Genomic DNA, 13,920 nt, shown 5'->3' on the forward strand with positions numbered 1-13,920 from the left:
GAGGAGGCGAATGCGATTGATTCTCGTTCTGAGGAGTCGGCGTTTCCCAATCGAAGGTTTCCCGTGAAGATGCCGAGCAACGTACGCGGAAGCGGCCAAGGCAGTGAGGCCTACTGCGCAGGCCAAGGTGAAGCGAAACAGGATACTGGAAGGCGAGAGCAACGACGCTCATACCGGGGTCCGGGGCTCTGCATGACGCCAACTTCAGACGCGACCAAGAGCACGCTCGACGAGTGAGGAGAAGAGAGAGCACGACAAAGAGCAAGCTGCGATCATGGGTAACTCTGTGGGCAGTGATGGCGATGATGAGTACGATGCTGCGGGGGCTACTGGGGTCCTGCTAGTGGGGTGTGCGTCTAGCCGCGATGGTGATGGCCACGAAGAACACGGCGGAGACGACAGTGCGGCAATCTCTGTAAGCGTGGAGCCTCCTTTGCTCTGGCACACAGACTGGGCTGCATGGAAGATCTATTTGGCTGAGTACTGCGAGCGCACCAAGCAAGTGTTGCCCGTGAAAGAGACCCTGTCTCGTCCAGAGCGTATCAAGCGCTTAAAGTGTACTAAGAAAGGAAAAGAAGTCTCTATGAAAGAAAACGATGACTCCCTGTTGCTCCCCGAGGCGTTTGACCCGTATCAGCGGACTTACATTTGCACCCACGGTTGGAAAAAGAGGAAGTCCCGCAGTGAAGGTAGTCGTCCAAAGCAGCATATACGGTTGACGAATTGCCCGTTTAGATTCGTGGTACAGTGGAATTTGTCAAGGGGCGAGCTGCAAGTAAAGCTTGGATGCTTTACCCACAATCACCCGGTATCGGCTGCTGCCTACGCGACGTATCCGACTTCTCGTGGAGTTGACAATCCACTTGTAGAAGCACGTGTGGAAGGTATGTTGGCCGTAGGTGCAAAACGCGCTCGAATCTACGACTATCTTCTGGAACACGATCAGAATGTCATCCAAGTTGATGTGGATAACATGGTGCGTGAGCATAAATCGTCGGTGTCAAGTGTTGACGATAACGAAGCTACCGCGAGAGAAGTCGCGACTTTCGCAGCAGCTGATCCAGAGAACGTTGCATCTATTGCAGATACTGATGCAGGTGAAACGGGTGTCATATCGCTGGCGAGTGCACACATGCGCCGTGTATATGGCCGATTTAGCGAAGTGCTGCTAGTTGATTGCAGCCACAAAACGAATCGGTACGTGGATTTGTCACTCTACTGAGACTATGTAACAATGATTTATAACGTGCCTTACCTGCCATTGACGTCTTAGCTACAACTATCAGCTCCTTACTTTCATGGCCATGAACGAGTTCAGCGAAGGCGCTGTGGTGCAGCAGTCGCTGCTCGAGGCGAATGGAGATTGGCACATGGAGAAAGCGATCGCCCACTTTAAGAGAGCCCACCCGACTCGGATTAATTTGGTGCGCGTTATAGTTGTCGACAAAGATCTGAACGAAATTCGTGTCCTTGAAGCTCACTTCCCAGAGGCTCGCATCTTGATCTGTCACTTCCATGTTATCAAGTATCTGAAGGAAATGCGATCGAAATCTGATTTTGGGAAGGTTTCTGCTGACGACGCGAGCCAAGTCGACGCAGCAATCCACAGAATGGTGTATGCTGCTTCGGAAGAAGACTACAAGGCTACGCACAAAACATGTGTGAAAAAATCGGTCTGACGGGGTTTTTCGAGTACTTCGAGAAAAATTGGGTTTCGTGCTAAGATCGTTGGGTGATGTATCGACGCGCAGATCTGCCACACTTGAACAACCACACCAATAATCGCCTTGAAAGCTTTTTTGGAAAGTTTAAGGAGGGAGTAGACAGCTCCCTGAGTATGTCTATGTGCGTGAAAGCTTTGGTCGCGTATGACCGTCGAATGCAGAACGAATATCAGTTTCGGCTATCTCGAATTGGCCAGTTCGTGAACAGCAACTATGACGAAGAGATGTCCAATGTGCTTCGCTTTACTACCCACTATGTAGCCAAGCAGATTGAACAGCAGTACGCTCGTGCATTGGACAATGTTTCAAATTACACGATTCGTAAAGATCACGGCGACCCGAGTCTAGTCGTCGTGTACGGCACCTCTTCTGAGTATAGGCTTAGAACGGACGACTGGAGATGTGATTGTGGGTTCTCGTTATCAATGCGCCTTCCGTGTCGCCACGCTATTGCGTATCGCAAGAGCAAAAATTTAGCTAGCCCGCTAATTCCCTGGAGCCGTATCGACAAGAGGTACGATCATACTGACATCACGATAATAGTATATCCTAAAAACTCATCAGCCAATTGCACTTGCTGGTGGACGAACTCAGACCGGAAACTGGAGAAGGTCAGACAGTTCTCCTATGAGAAGTTCAAAGATGCCAACTCGGGTCGCCGCGAGCAAAGAGTGAAGACGCACGCGGAGCGCTACAGAGAGGCTGTGAGGGTCACACATCTGATCGCAACTGAGATGGCAGATATTGATGATGAAAGCGAGTTTGAGGAGATGCTGCAGTTCGTGCTAAACCAATGGCGCAACGTACGCCAGCGTAAAATCGCCGATTTCGAGCAATTATGCGTCGATGCGGTTTCCAGTCCTCACGTTCACCACCACCAAAACGCAATAGATGAGGATGCGGAAGCCAAACGCGAATTCGAAATTAGTTCAAGCGAAGAATCCGATCAGTGTCTAGAAGTGGAGAATAGGTCATCGAGTTGTGATGTGACTGGATTTAGCTCTGTGCACGTACGACAGAATCCCAAGGCCAGGAAGGTAGGGGCACCACGAAAACTGAAATCCACAACGGCTGCTGGTGAGAAAGTCTGCGCTGGATCGTGAGCGCCCAACTCTTGTAGAAACTCAGCGGCGTCTGTCCGGGATCATTGTCAAGTACAGCGAGGCGGCTACCAAGAAACCAAAATTCAAACGCATGAAAAATCCCGTACTCATCATGGACGCGTTCTACATTCTACCCTCAAAGCTGGTAGAATCCTGTTTAAAGGTGCTCCCTCTCTCTAACACTAAAGACACCGCCATAGCCGTGGACGTTAGCTTGGAAACTGACACCAAACCTCGTAGCAAGGAAAACGGAGACGGCTTTATTGATACGGTTCAGATCAAAGACGTCGGGAATTTTTCTCGCATGCAGATCGAGACGTTCAAGAAAGTTCAAGATCTGAAGGAATCGGTGCAACTCGGAGTGGACATGCACAAGTGGCTCATCGGAAAGGGACTGCCCTCATTGCCTGCTAAATATCACGCCTTGGCGAACAAAGTTGCAGCTGACGTGTTATCTGCGTACCCGCGCAAGCAAATCGACGGCCTCCCCAATCTTCCTGACTTTGAATACGCTATGATTTACAGAGCGACACCACCCATGTGGCTTAGTGATGCATCAATCGCGGCGTTATGCCATCGACTACAGGATGACTTTCCTACTTGCAGATTTGCTGGATTTCAGTCAGCTATTCCAAGCAAAACTCGCACGAGACGCATTGACGCGGACCTAATCGATGTTTCGATCCACGAGCGTGTTCTACAGCAAGTCCATGCATTTGGGGTAGACGTCGTGCTGCTGCCGTTGAATTTTCCGAAGGCACACTGGTGCTGTGTGATTACCAAGGTGTATACTTTACTACGATCCGCTGAACCAAGTTTCCTTCATCAATACAGCGAAGGCTGTTGCCACGCAGCTGAAAATTCGAGGCCTGCAAGATTACACTGTCCTCGCTCAGTGTAGGCCAATCCAATTTGACACGTTTAGCTGTGGTGTATACGTCTGCTGGATGTTTATCCACCAGGTCGTCGGTGGGAGACAACTGGACATGAGCAACACCTCTCTGACAAGACGCCGATTCGAGTTGCTCTACTATTTGCTATCCGGTCAACTTCTACCTCTGCAGGATTTAATGATACCGGATCGCATGGAACACGACGACACCGAGGAAAAGATACCCCCACCGTCCGAACATGCCTACATCGATGACGAGGAACTTCAGCCGTCAGAGCTCGCGCAAAAGCTAGTGCCATGACCACGTGCTCTAGAGGTTTCTCAAAGCTTAGCACTATCGCCACAATTAATACATGTAAGCTTTCCTCCAGCTTCCTTAGAGCTCTGCTCATTGAGACGTAACGATTGGGATGACGGCAGTCACTCTATTTTCAAGTATCAAACCAGTATTTGCCCATGATTTCTCTTGCAGTAATTCTACAAAGAAAGGAGAACCACACGAAGGGTATCTTCCGCGTCCTCAACGTATCTTCTCCAATCTTCCTCAGATGGTACTCACTTTAGTTAGGAATCGCTCGTCCAGGATTAATCCTGTACATCGTCATGGACGTGTCCATTACTACAATCCTGGCCTCCAACACCTGCCTCTTTTGAATCGTCCGCTCAAGTACCCTAACCGCGGTTTTGAGATCCATCCGAACTTCGTATACGGTATACTATCTATCTTCAACCACCCATTCATAAATCTGCAGCGGGCTCAAGCATTTGACCCCCCCCCTCGCCGTGCAAGCATGGCTGCTTGTGTTCTGGGGAAAAAGCGACGGCCACCCGGGGCGCCAAATGACGCCGAAGCTGACCTTGATGCTGACGACGCGACAGGATGCTCTCTCTCGGGCCGCGTCGTTACGTTAGACCCGAGTCATGATCTAAGTAGCTCACACGGCGACACAGGACCCCCACTGGAGGAGACCCAGTTCAGTTCCTGGAAAGCGTTCGAGGTGTACATCAATGAGTATCAGTCTCGGTCCTATCAAGCAAGTTCTTGCATTGTATCTACAATACATGAAAGCGATGGTCTAACTCCGATATGTGCCAGTAGATTTTCCGCATCAGAACCAACACATCGGCCGCCGAGCGCAACGCAAAGATAAAAAAAGTCCAAAACCGGGTCTGGTACACCCATACCTGACAGTTTTGGCTTCTACGCGAAGACTCTTGTCTGTACACACAGTGGTGAGTTCAAGTCTCGCGGGCAAGGAAAGTGACTACGGCAGGAATCAAGGCAGACAGGATGCACAGCACAGGTAATTTTGTATTTTTTTTAAGTGTATGCTATCCATTATGCTGCCATTCGGTCTAGCGGGCACCATTAGCGCCGGTCGGGCTCTACACGCATCCGTCGGGCACCGCAGCGGCTGGTCGGGCACTGTGGCACCTGGTTGGGCACTGCGACGGCTTGTTGGGCGCCATTGGCTTCAAGCGGGTACTGCAGCGGCCAATCGGGCACCGCAGCGGCTGGTCGGGTACCGTGGCAGCTGGTTGGGCACTGGTGGGACTGGTCGGGCGCTGGTGGTATCAGTTGGGCGCTGATGGCATCAGTGTGTTATATGTTTAGAGTTATTGATACTATTCTAGCTTTGGATGTCCTAGTTCTGTTTTAACGGGATTTCGTGTTGTATTGGTTTGGTTAGATCAACGCGTGTGTTAGAGTTGTGGATGGGGAAACGCTCGCTGTTCAAGTTACTACAAAGTCTTTAGTGCACAACCACAAACTGACGAAGGAGCTGTATGATCAGTATGCGTCGGTCCGGACAGCAATCGCACCCGCCGTTCTCCAAACGGTAGATGTGCTACGAAAGGCTGGCGCAAAGAAATCTGGCATTCGCAAATACATCCTCGATAACACTGACTGCAAGCCCACCAACCGCGACGTGCACAACCTCGTGCACAGGCTGAAGAAGCGAGAGAACGCTTTAGGTCGGACGACAAGTGCTCAACGGCTGAAGGTTTGGATGGCTGAGTTTGGAGAAGAGGACGGAAATGTTGGCCGCATCTTTATCGATAGGTCTGGTGAAAAGGTACGCGCATGCCCTAATGAAACGGAGAATATGCTTAATTTTAACAACGTCTGCGTTTATATTTTTTCAGGCTATTGCAACTTGTATCACACATCAAACCAAACAAATGCGAGCAGTATTTGACCAGTTTCCGGAAGTGATTTTGATCGATGCCACCCACGGTACCAATGCCGAAACGTATAAGATGTTTTCGTTCATGGCCCACGATGCTTTCGGCCATGGACAATTTGTCCAGCACGCTCTTATCCAGAATGAGCGGCGTCCGACGCTTCTGACTGCCATTGAAGAGTTCAAGAAGAATAACCCAGGTTGGGTTAAAATCCAGTGTATTCTGATCGACAAAGATTTTACGGAAATGTCCGTTCTGAAGACTGCATTTCCCGACGCTACTCTCCTGTTGTGCCAGTTTCACGTGCTCAAGTATCTTCGTGAGGAAATTGGTTCTGCTGACTACGGGCTCAACTCGTGGCAAAGAGAGCAACTGCGCTGTACAATGAGTCTTCTGGTGTACGCTAGGACGGAACTAGAGTACGAGAAATATCGGAGATACATGCGGTACCTCTTGAAAATTGGCCGGTGCACAGTTGCGGCGGCGCTTCCAGCAACTACTAGCACGAGTACTGATGGCCAGTCCGAGAGTACCGGTTTGGCTCAGAACCGAAGCCGTGATGCTGCATTGGAGGACGTACTTGATGATCAAGACGTGGTTTCCGACGAACACATGCAGCGAAGTGCAAATGCGGTCGATGATTCTTGTACTCATCCGTTTGAAGAGTATTTCAAACGGAATTGGGATAACTGCCGAGAGCTGTGGTGCGCCTACAAACGCCAGAACTGTGTGACGTTGGGCAACAACACAAACAATCGGCTTGAGTTGTCGTGGAAACAACTAAAAGATTGGGTGGATTCTTTCATGGAGCTGGACGAGTGCATTGCATCCATCATGTACTACCAAAGTCTACAAGAAAAAAGTTTCCTCTCTCGCGTTTTTAAAGTGTCGACCGTTCATAATCCGGAGTATGATCGCGAGATGTCTGTCGTGGCCAACAGTGTGAGCGAGCACGCCTGCAAGCAGATCTTCACTCAGTACCAGTACGCACGTCGCCGTGATACTACCTACCGGTATTACAAAGCATTTCCTGACATTCATCAGAAACGAGTCCAAGGAAGAAGACGCTCTCGACGAGCCGCGGGCTGAGTACTCTGTGAACAAGCGCAAGTGGGAGTGTTCCTGTATGTTTATGATGACACGCCTACTGCCTTGCCGCCATGTATTTTGCATCCGCCAGGGTATTAAGAAAGAGACGATCATCCCTACCCAGCTTTTGCACCGGCGATGGGTGGTGTCTTCGATACGCGCCACTCTCCCCCCGCCTGAGCTCGTACGCCCATCGTTTGCAGATGACAACGTGCTTTGTGAGCCCGAAGTGCCATGGGACTCCAACAGAAAGTATCGAGAGGCAAAAGCGGTTGCCAACGATATCTGCGATACGCTGGCTGGACTGGGCATGCCCCAGTACCGTACAGCAATGTTAGCACTTCGTCAAGTAGCGGATTTGTTCGAGACGCACGACTTCGAGCAGCTAGCAACTGTATGCAGAACTGGTACTTCAGAATCAATAACCAGCAACATCGCGAAGGACGCAACACATATGCAGAGAGATCCGAGTACCCCAACGGCGTCAGACCGGGAGAAGAGCACCGAAGTCGCATCATGCATCGCGTTGGGCAATCAACGCGAGTCGGGCATCGAGACGGGTCCCGAAGACGAATCGGGCACTCCATCGGTAGCTGAAGTTGACTCGGGCAACGTCGCATGCATTAAAGCGGAGTCGGGCATCGAAACGGGTGCTGGAGGCAAGTCAAGGTCTCCACCGGTCACCGAAGTCGAGTCGGGCATCGGGACGGGTGCTGGAGTCGAGTCGGGCATCTAGACGGGTACCCGGACCGACTACGAGGTGGAGTTAGCCACTGCAATGGAAATTCAAGGTGAACGATCGAACAAAACGCCAACAGAAGCGAGGAATCTACGGGTCAGCACCGTTGTTTCGACGAAACGCACTCAAACTTTACTGACTAAAGCTGCTGTGAAGCCAAGACGCACAACAAACCTGCTGACAAAAGCTGGGAAGCCTAGAACGAAGCGTCTTAATTCACAAGAAGGCCTAATTGAAGCCAAAGCCTCTGATGAATTTAATGTCGAAGGCCCTGAGAGACCACGAGGGAGGCCAAAGCAGAAACCAAAAGTTAAGAAAGCTCAGCAGAACAATGCTATTACGATGGAAAAGGACGACTCGGACATGTTCAAGAAGAAGCTGAGTCTTGCATCTGTGGACGAATGCTTACGAAAGGAGCCAACGTGCGCTTCGGCCGCTGATATCATCGGACAATTCCAACTTTTCGCTCTCCAAAACGTGAAAGCTCCTGTTGCCCACGAGAACACCAAGCTCACTAAGCCAATGACAGCACCCGCCGACCTCGTTCGTATTTTAAAGGCCAACCTTCTTCGCAAGTGCGCCACCAAAGTGACTGCCCTTCAAGCGAAAAAATCCGTTTTAGCAGAGCGGGACGTCGCTGTTGAAATTGTTGGCGTCGGCGTGTACACCACCTCTACTCTTGCAATCATGCGGAAATGGCATCGCGCTCGAAAAATTATTGCCGAAGTTGAAAGAGCGTTGAAGTGGATCGACAGCGTCGACGTTACTCTGGGAACCGGTTCTTTTGCCACTTCTCAAGACCCCGATCTCATCGACAAACTCAAGTCCCTTCCGATTCTCTCGCCAAGCGTAAGTTACCTTATTTCATGGTCTAGTTCACCCGACTAATTATGTATGTTTTGCATGGTAGCCGGAAGGGTTTGATCTCGTAGCACGGGGTTGTCTAGGCCACTCAACGATGCGGTCGCTGATGAAGAAAATGTTCCGCCAGAACCATGCTGTCGTTATTGTGGATCCCACCTACATTCAAATTGGCCGGCGCGGTGAGGTGAGCGTGAATATGGATACGATTCGGGAGATTTTCTTTGGCATGTCGGACGAGAAAGTGTTGATACCAATCAACGTAAGCAGAATCCACTGGGGCTGCATCATGATCGACCTAACCAAGAATGACGTGCTATTGTACGACTCCATGTGCTCATCGTATCTGACAAAGGTGCGAGTAGTAGCCGAGATGCTAGTAGCGATAATTCCTGACGCGCGGGTCAAGCGCTACAGAATCCGCAGGGTAGACGGCGATCTCGGTATCCAGTTCGACAGCTATAACTGCGGCATTTACGCGCTCGAGTCGTTCGAGATATTTGTCAGGGAGGAGCGTACGGGGGTACTGGATAAGGATCTCTTGAAGTGCCTCGATACAGGTATCTCTGCATGTGCATGTAATCAAAGCATTTCTTACGTGTTACGCGCTACAACGACTTCTAAAAGAACTAGTTGTGCATTCAATCTTGATGAAGTATTATTACCCGTCCACCATTCTCTTCAGCGATAGTTCTACTGTATTTGCCTTGTCCGTGGTACCTCTAAGCATCTCGTCCATGGTGGCGACTCGCTGCACCATGTCCTCCGCAGCGGCGGCAGCGACGATGTACTTGGTGGTACCGCTCAGCTCCTCGTCGTTGGTGTCGTCGTTGGTGGCGGCGGCAGCATGGCCTTGGCAGCAGCGGCTTGCACCACCATGTCCTTGTCAGTAGTAGCAGCGATGACACATGCATGCACCACTCAGCAACTTGGACATTGAAGCACCTCTTAGTGACTCGTCCTTGGCGGCGGCGGTGATGTCCTTACCAGCAGCGGCGGCAGAGTCAATGTACTTGGCGGCGGCGGCCCACGACACCATGTTCTTGGCGGAGGCAACAACGGTGATGCATGCTTGCCTGCTTCCGGAGACTACCAGTGTCGGTACGGAGACAAAGCACGTACTGTGCGATGGCGCAGCCCTCGAAGATCGAGCTCTCCCAGGCTTGAGGATCGGACTTGCCCACGGGGGTTATGAACTGAGCCCGTGGCCATGGCGAACTCAGCGCCGTTTGTGGTGTACATGTACATAACATACCGCCCTTGGCGTAGTATCGTAGGCGAATGTTCTTTCCTCAACTAGCCGGCTATACGGTAGTATACTAGTTAATGAACGGGTTCACACGGGCACCAGACGGTTGCAGGTGCAGATAGATGGGTGCAATAACCTCGTCACAGCATGATATACCATATGGTAGACGGGTGTAGCAACAAGTGCCAATTTTAATTGCCTAATCCGCTGATTGCACTCGATCCCGTATAGACGGGTGCAATGTTTAGTCCGGTAATTATTCAACTAATCTGTGCTATTAATTTTGAAGCCTGGTGGCTCCTTGTAACGTTAGTAGATCGTTGTGTTACTGTATAATGAGCTCCTTGTCGTTATTGATTTCTCTTCATTATCTTCGCAGCTAACAATGGCCTTTGAGTTTCCATTCTCACTCGGTAGCTACTCAGTGGGCGACACTTATGCACTATATGATGGGGGTGTATGACCTACGGTATCTTGAACTTTCGCAACTTTGTACAGTTTTTCTAATAATCGGCAACGCTTAGTCTTTTGGATTGTACTCATCGAGATCGACACAGACACGATCATCTCTTCCCTGGTCAGTCTATGTAAGCGATGAGTGAAATGTGTATGTACCGAATAACCTTAGTTGTGAGCTACACCTGATCTGCAGTGGAGAGAAGCTGCGGAAGTTCGCATAAAATGTTGATTCATACAAAAATCAAATATAACACTGGAAGTGCTAGAAAAAGCCGATGCCTTTTGCGATTTTTGATTGGCCAAATTGGCCTGTATCCCTTAACAAGTTGTATCCCATAACTAAGGTTATTCGGTAAGCTCACAGTATTCCGCTAAGGTAAATAATCAGCCACGAGCAGTTTAATGACCATCACTGTTTCTATCAATCCTGACGATGTAGCCATCTTTTTTACGATATGATTTGCCAAAATAAAAACAGCTGATTTCAAGTGAAACCCTCAGTGACTCGATATTCACATGTCAAGCTGTGCACGGGAGGACCAACCAGCAACACTGCGCGCGTCAACCGCGCTCAGAAGGGCTCTTCCATCACTCTCCTGCTAACCCGCAGCATTTTGCGTCGTATATACTCTGGTACAGGTACGTGGTGGGTAAGGTTTGACATTTCTTATGGCACCGCTCGCAGGTAAGTCGGCCGGTCGGGCACGAGAAAATATTAAACGCACCACCCAATGGACCTGTGAAGAGCACATGTACACGAGTCAGGCTAGAACGCGAGACACGTCGTGACGTGTCAGCCAACGACCAGTCGCGCTCGTGGCCAGCACAGGTGGACCACACGAACAATTTCCTGGCTTCTCATGCGACGCACGTGCCCACGCGCAGCAAACAGAACGGAGCAGCTCTTCTCGCGGCGATAGCGAGGTAAGGACGTGCCGACAGGCGCTGTAAGAACCACCAGCGACTAGCGGACGTCAACAGCTCGGAGAGCATGCCTTCCCAGCTTCTAACGGACCAATATTGATGGAGATCTAACCCGAAAGGGCAGCCGGCGGGCTGCCCGTCTAATTGCAGGTAGGAAAATCGCGCCGCTGAAGGATGCGGTGGAGGGCAGTTCGTGCGGGACGAAGGTGGTGAAGGAGGTAGTGGGTGGGTGAGCAGCCCGAAGGGAGCAGCGAGGCAAGCTGGTTGGAGCAACGCGAAAGCCATATTGGGGTCTATACGTACGTATTATTCCAGCGATGACATTGGGTACCGGCTAAAGCTGATGTCTACATACTGTTAAGAGATACAAACGACGGCACCACTACTCTCGCTCGAGCGCTGGACCAGCACGCGGCGGACGCCCGACTGCCGTTGGTGCGTTACCGACAGTAGCGCGCTTCCGCTTCGACGTCACGCGTCTGTTGACGAGGACTTCGGCCCCTCTCTCATCAATTCTGGCGCGTTCTTGCAGCGCAAAGAGGACGTGGACACAGGTCGCGTACTTGAAGTGGAAGCGGCATGGACACGTTTGCGCTACCATGTCAACTGGCCAACCAGTTTCAGGTTGGTTTTTGTTTTCCATTCGTGCCGTGTTGACACCAATTCGTGCTGACCCTTGAATGTCTTCTTTCATTGTGTTCGTTGCAGGATTGAAGACCCGGGGCGGTGGCGTGTACAGCACATGGAGCACGTCGGACGCTGAGCCCCCGAGCAAGAACTCGACGCTCATGCGAGGGACAGCGAATTCGCGCAGACGTTGCTGTGACCTAAGGGCTCTCACCCGTGCCAACATATCCTTCGACGGCGTGGGCTTTGTAGCGAATGGAGCCAAGTCGACGCCTCGTTGACGGCAGCACACAGCGAGCTGCGTCATAAGCTCGCACATCATCAGTAGTCGATGGGTCGTGAAGTCCCGCTTCAACGCCCGGTTGAACTGTTCAACCGGGTTGTTGGTCGTTGCAAAACCGTACGGACACAGGTAGCACTGCCAGCGGCAAAAGCGCTGGTTGATCCCCACGCGCTTGAAGTATGCATCGAACGGCTTCAGCACGGGGTTGTCCTTCCAGCGCTTCTGTGCTGCAGCGAGTACGCCAGCATACTCGGCATCGTTTCGACTGAAGTGAATATCGTAGACGTCCTGAAGCACCTCCTTGCTCAACTCCTTTGGCAACCCCTTCGTTCGCTCGACCACCTTCGCGATGAGGTGGTAGTAGCACATGAGATGCACGTAGTCACAGTCCGCGCCGAATACAGTGCTGACCGCATTGTACTGGCCACCGTCGGCATCGCCCATAACGTACGCTACCTTAAGCGGCTGTCCGATCACCTTGCTGTACACCCAACGCAACGCTGCAAAGGCCTTCGCGTAGTGCTCCTCCTTTTGTTGCGATGTAATGAAAAGCGCGAGCAGATGAAATCTCCTGGCAGCATCACTGATACCACAAACTAGGACAGGGTAGCCCACTTGGTTGGTTTTGTAGGTAGCATCCACATGAAAGATGAAACTTGATGCATCTCGCGCAGCTTGACAAAGCAGCGCTTTCGTGGAGAAACCTATGAGAAAAGGCTTTTCATCGGAGCCATTTCCGACCGTTAGATCGCCCTTGCCGTCGATGTCCCACCCAAACGAGATCGGCTCATGCTCATCCTCCGTTCCGCTAAAAGCGCGAGCGCGAATTGCTGCAGCAATATTGGCGCTGGTGTCGCTTCCGCCAAGCTTCGTACGGCGGTAGTAACAGACGAAGTTCTGCAACTTCTGGAGGGCCGGCAGCTAGCTCGGCTGCAGCGAGAGCTGCTGCAGCATCGCCGTTCGGATGCGAGCCGGCTTCATGCCCGCTTGTGCCATCTGCCTCGCGAGTTCCTTTTGGGGTGCTGTGAGGTTGGGGGTGCGAGGAGGCTTCGCGCTGGTCACTTGCATGCCAGCCTCAAAGAGCGACACCACCATCCGGTCGAGACACACCAGCACCTTGCCTCTCCAGGGACACGCCGCGTAGGGCGCCGCCGTCTTGCACTGCGTGCAGCGGCACGTGAGAAGCTTGTAGCGCGCATTAGATGCGGCGTCGGCCGCGAGCAGAGCGTGCAGAACATGGTCTAGCTTTTCGATGCCTTGAAAGCTTTCATGCACTCGAGACGAAGGAGAGCGACGCTCTCCTTCATCTCGATGCACATATTGCGCCAGGAGGGTGCTTGGGTCATGCTTGGAGGAGGGCAGGGCAACTTGCGCGCTATGGGGCTTCTTTGGAAGTGTGGCGGTTGGCCAGGACGCCCTCCGCTACTAGCTGCCATATAATGGGGGGCTTTTCTGTGTGATTGGGTAAAACTATTTTTTTCGTACTGATGATTCGTTGAAAAGATTTTCGTCTGTGCCCTGATTGGTTGTTGTGCTCGCTCCAGTAACTGGTGTGCCAGCATGCGATTTGATAGTGTTGCTGCTGTGTGCTGTTGTGAAGTATACGGTACTGATGTGCCAATCACTGATTGGTTGTTATACTCACATAGTGTTGGCAATTCATCTTCAAGATTAATATCGTCTATATTACTATTTGAGACCTCGTCAAACGAAAAAATGCTTACGAACCTAAGTACGAATCGCGATTTAAGTACATCAATCGAAAGGGGCTGTCTTGTGCCTT

At 51.3% G+C, this 13,920-nt stretch overlaps 7 protein-coding genes across 7 annotated transcripts; 2 read left to right on the plus strand and 5 right to left on the minus strand.

Annotated features, from left to right (window-relative positions):
- Nucleotides 1-69: 69 nt before the first annotated feature.
- PHYSODRAFT_342274 (hypothetical protein) lies at nt 70-7,731 on the plus strand (the record flags this gene model as incomplete). The annotated part of the gene is made up of 10 exons (XM_009540670.1): nt 70-233; nt 295-659; nt 900-1,197; nt 1,274-1,464; nt 2,319-2,527; nt 5,636-5,797; nt 6,204-6,889; nt 6,951-7,030; nt 7,199-7,389; nt 7,456-7,731. 10 exons carry the CDS (start codon nt 70-72, stop codon nt 7,729-7,731), a joined length of 2,622 nt encoding a protein of 873 aa, XP_009538965.1.
- A 345-nt stretch (nt 7,732-8,076) lies between these two features.
- PHYSODRAFT_342275 (hypothetical protein) lies at nt 8,077-9,219 on the plus strand (the record flags this gene model as incomplete). The annotated part of the gene is made up of 3 exons (XM_009540671.1): nt 8,077-8,583; nt 8,645-9,118; nt 9,184-9,219. The coding sequence occupies 3 exons, from the start codon at nt 8,077-8,079 to the stop codon at nt 9,217-9,219; spliced, it is 1,017 nt and encodes a 338-aa protein (XP_009538966.1).
- On the minus strand, nt 9,212-9,698 carry PHYSODRAFT_289227 (hypothetical protein). The gene is made up of 2 exons (XM_009540672.1): nt 9,514-9,698; nt 9,212-9,477 (listed from the first exon to the last, which is right to left on the minus strand). Exons 1-2 carry the CDS (start codon nt 9,632-9,634, stop codon nt 9,257-9,259), a joined length of 342 nt encoding a protein of 113 aa, XP_009538967.1. The 5' UTR covers nt 9,635-9,698; the 3' UTR covers nt 9,212-9,256.
- A 1,463-nt stretch (nt 9,699-11,161) lies between these two features.
- PHYSODRAFT_307722 (hypothetical protein) lies at nt 11,162-11,512 on the minus strand (the record flags this gene model as incomplete). The annotated part of the gene is made up of 1 exon (XM_009540673.1): nt 11,162-11,512. One exon carries the CDS (start codon nt 11,510-11,512, stop codon nt 11,162-11,164), a length of 351 nt encoding a protein of 116 aa, XP_009538968.1.
- Nucleotides 11,513-11,609: 97 nt separating this feature from the next.
- On the minus strand, nt 11,610-12,173 carry PHYSODRAFT_533848 (hypothetical protein; the record flags this gene model as incomplete). The annotated part of the gene is made up of 1 exon (XM_009540674.1): nt 11,610-12,173. The coding sequence occupies one exon, from the start codon at nt 12,171-12,173 to the stop codon at nt 11,610-11,612; it is 564 nt and encodes a 187-aa protein (XP_009538969.1).
- A 303-nt stretch (nt 12,174-12,476) lies between these two features.
- PHYSODRAFT_408756 (hypothetical protein) lies at nt 12,477-13,058 on the minus strand (the record flags this gene model as incomplete). Its single annotated transcript, XM_009540675.1, has 1 exon — nt 12,477-13,058. A coding segment is annotated over one exon (582 nt), but the record flags the coding sequence as incomplete, so codon positions are not given.
- On the minus strand, nt 13,059-13,483 carry PHYSODRAFT_342277 (hypothetical protein; the record flags this gene model as incomplete). The annotated part of the gene is made up of 2 exons (XM_009540676.1): nt 13,059-13,378; nt 13,420-13,483. 2 exons carry the CDS (start codon nt 13,481-13,483, stop codon nt 13,059-13,061), a joined length of 384 nt encoding a protein of 127 aa, XP_009538971.1.
- Between the last annotated feature and the right edge of the window lie 437 nt (nt 13,484-13,920).

The sequence above is a fragment of the Phytophthora sojae genome, assembly GCF_000149755.1.
Source record: "Phytophthora sojae unplaced genomic scaffold PHYSOscaffold_16, whole genome shotgun sequence".
In the NCBI taxonomy this organism is placed as follows: Eukaryota; Oomycota; class Peronosporomycetes; order Peronosporales; family Peronosporaceae; genus Phytophthora; species Phytophthora sojae.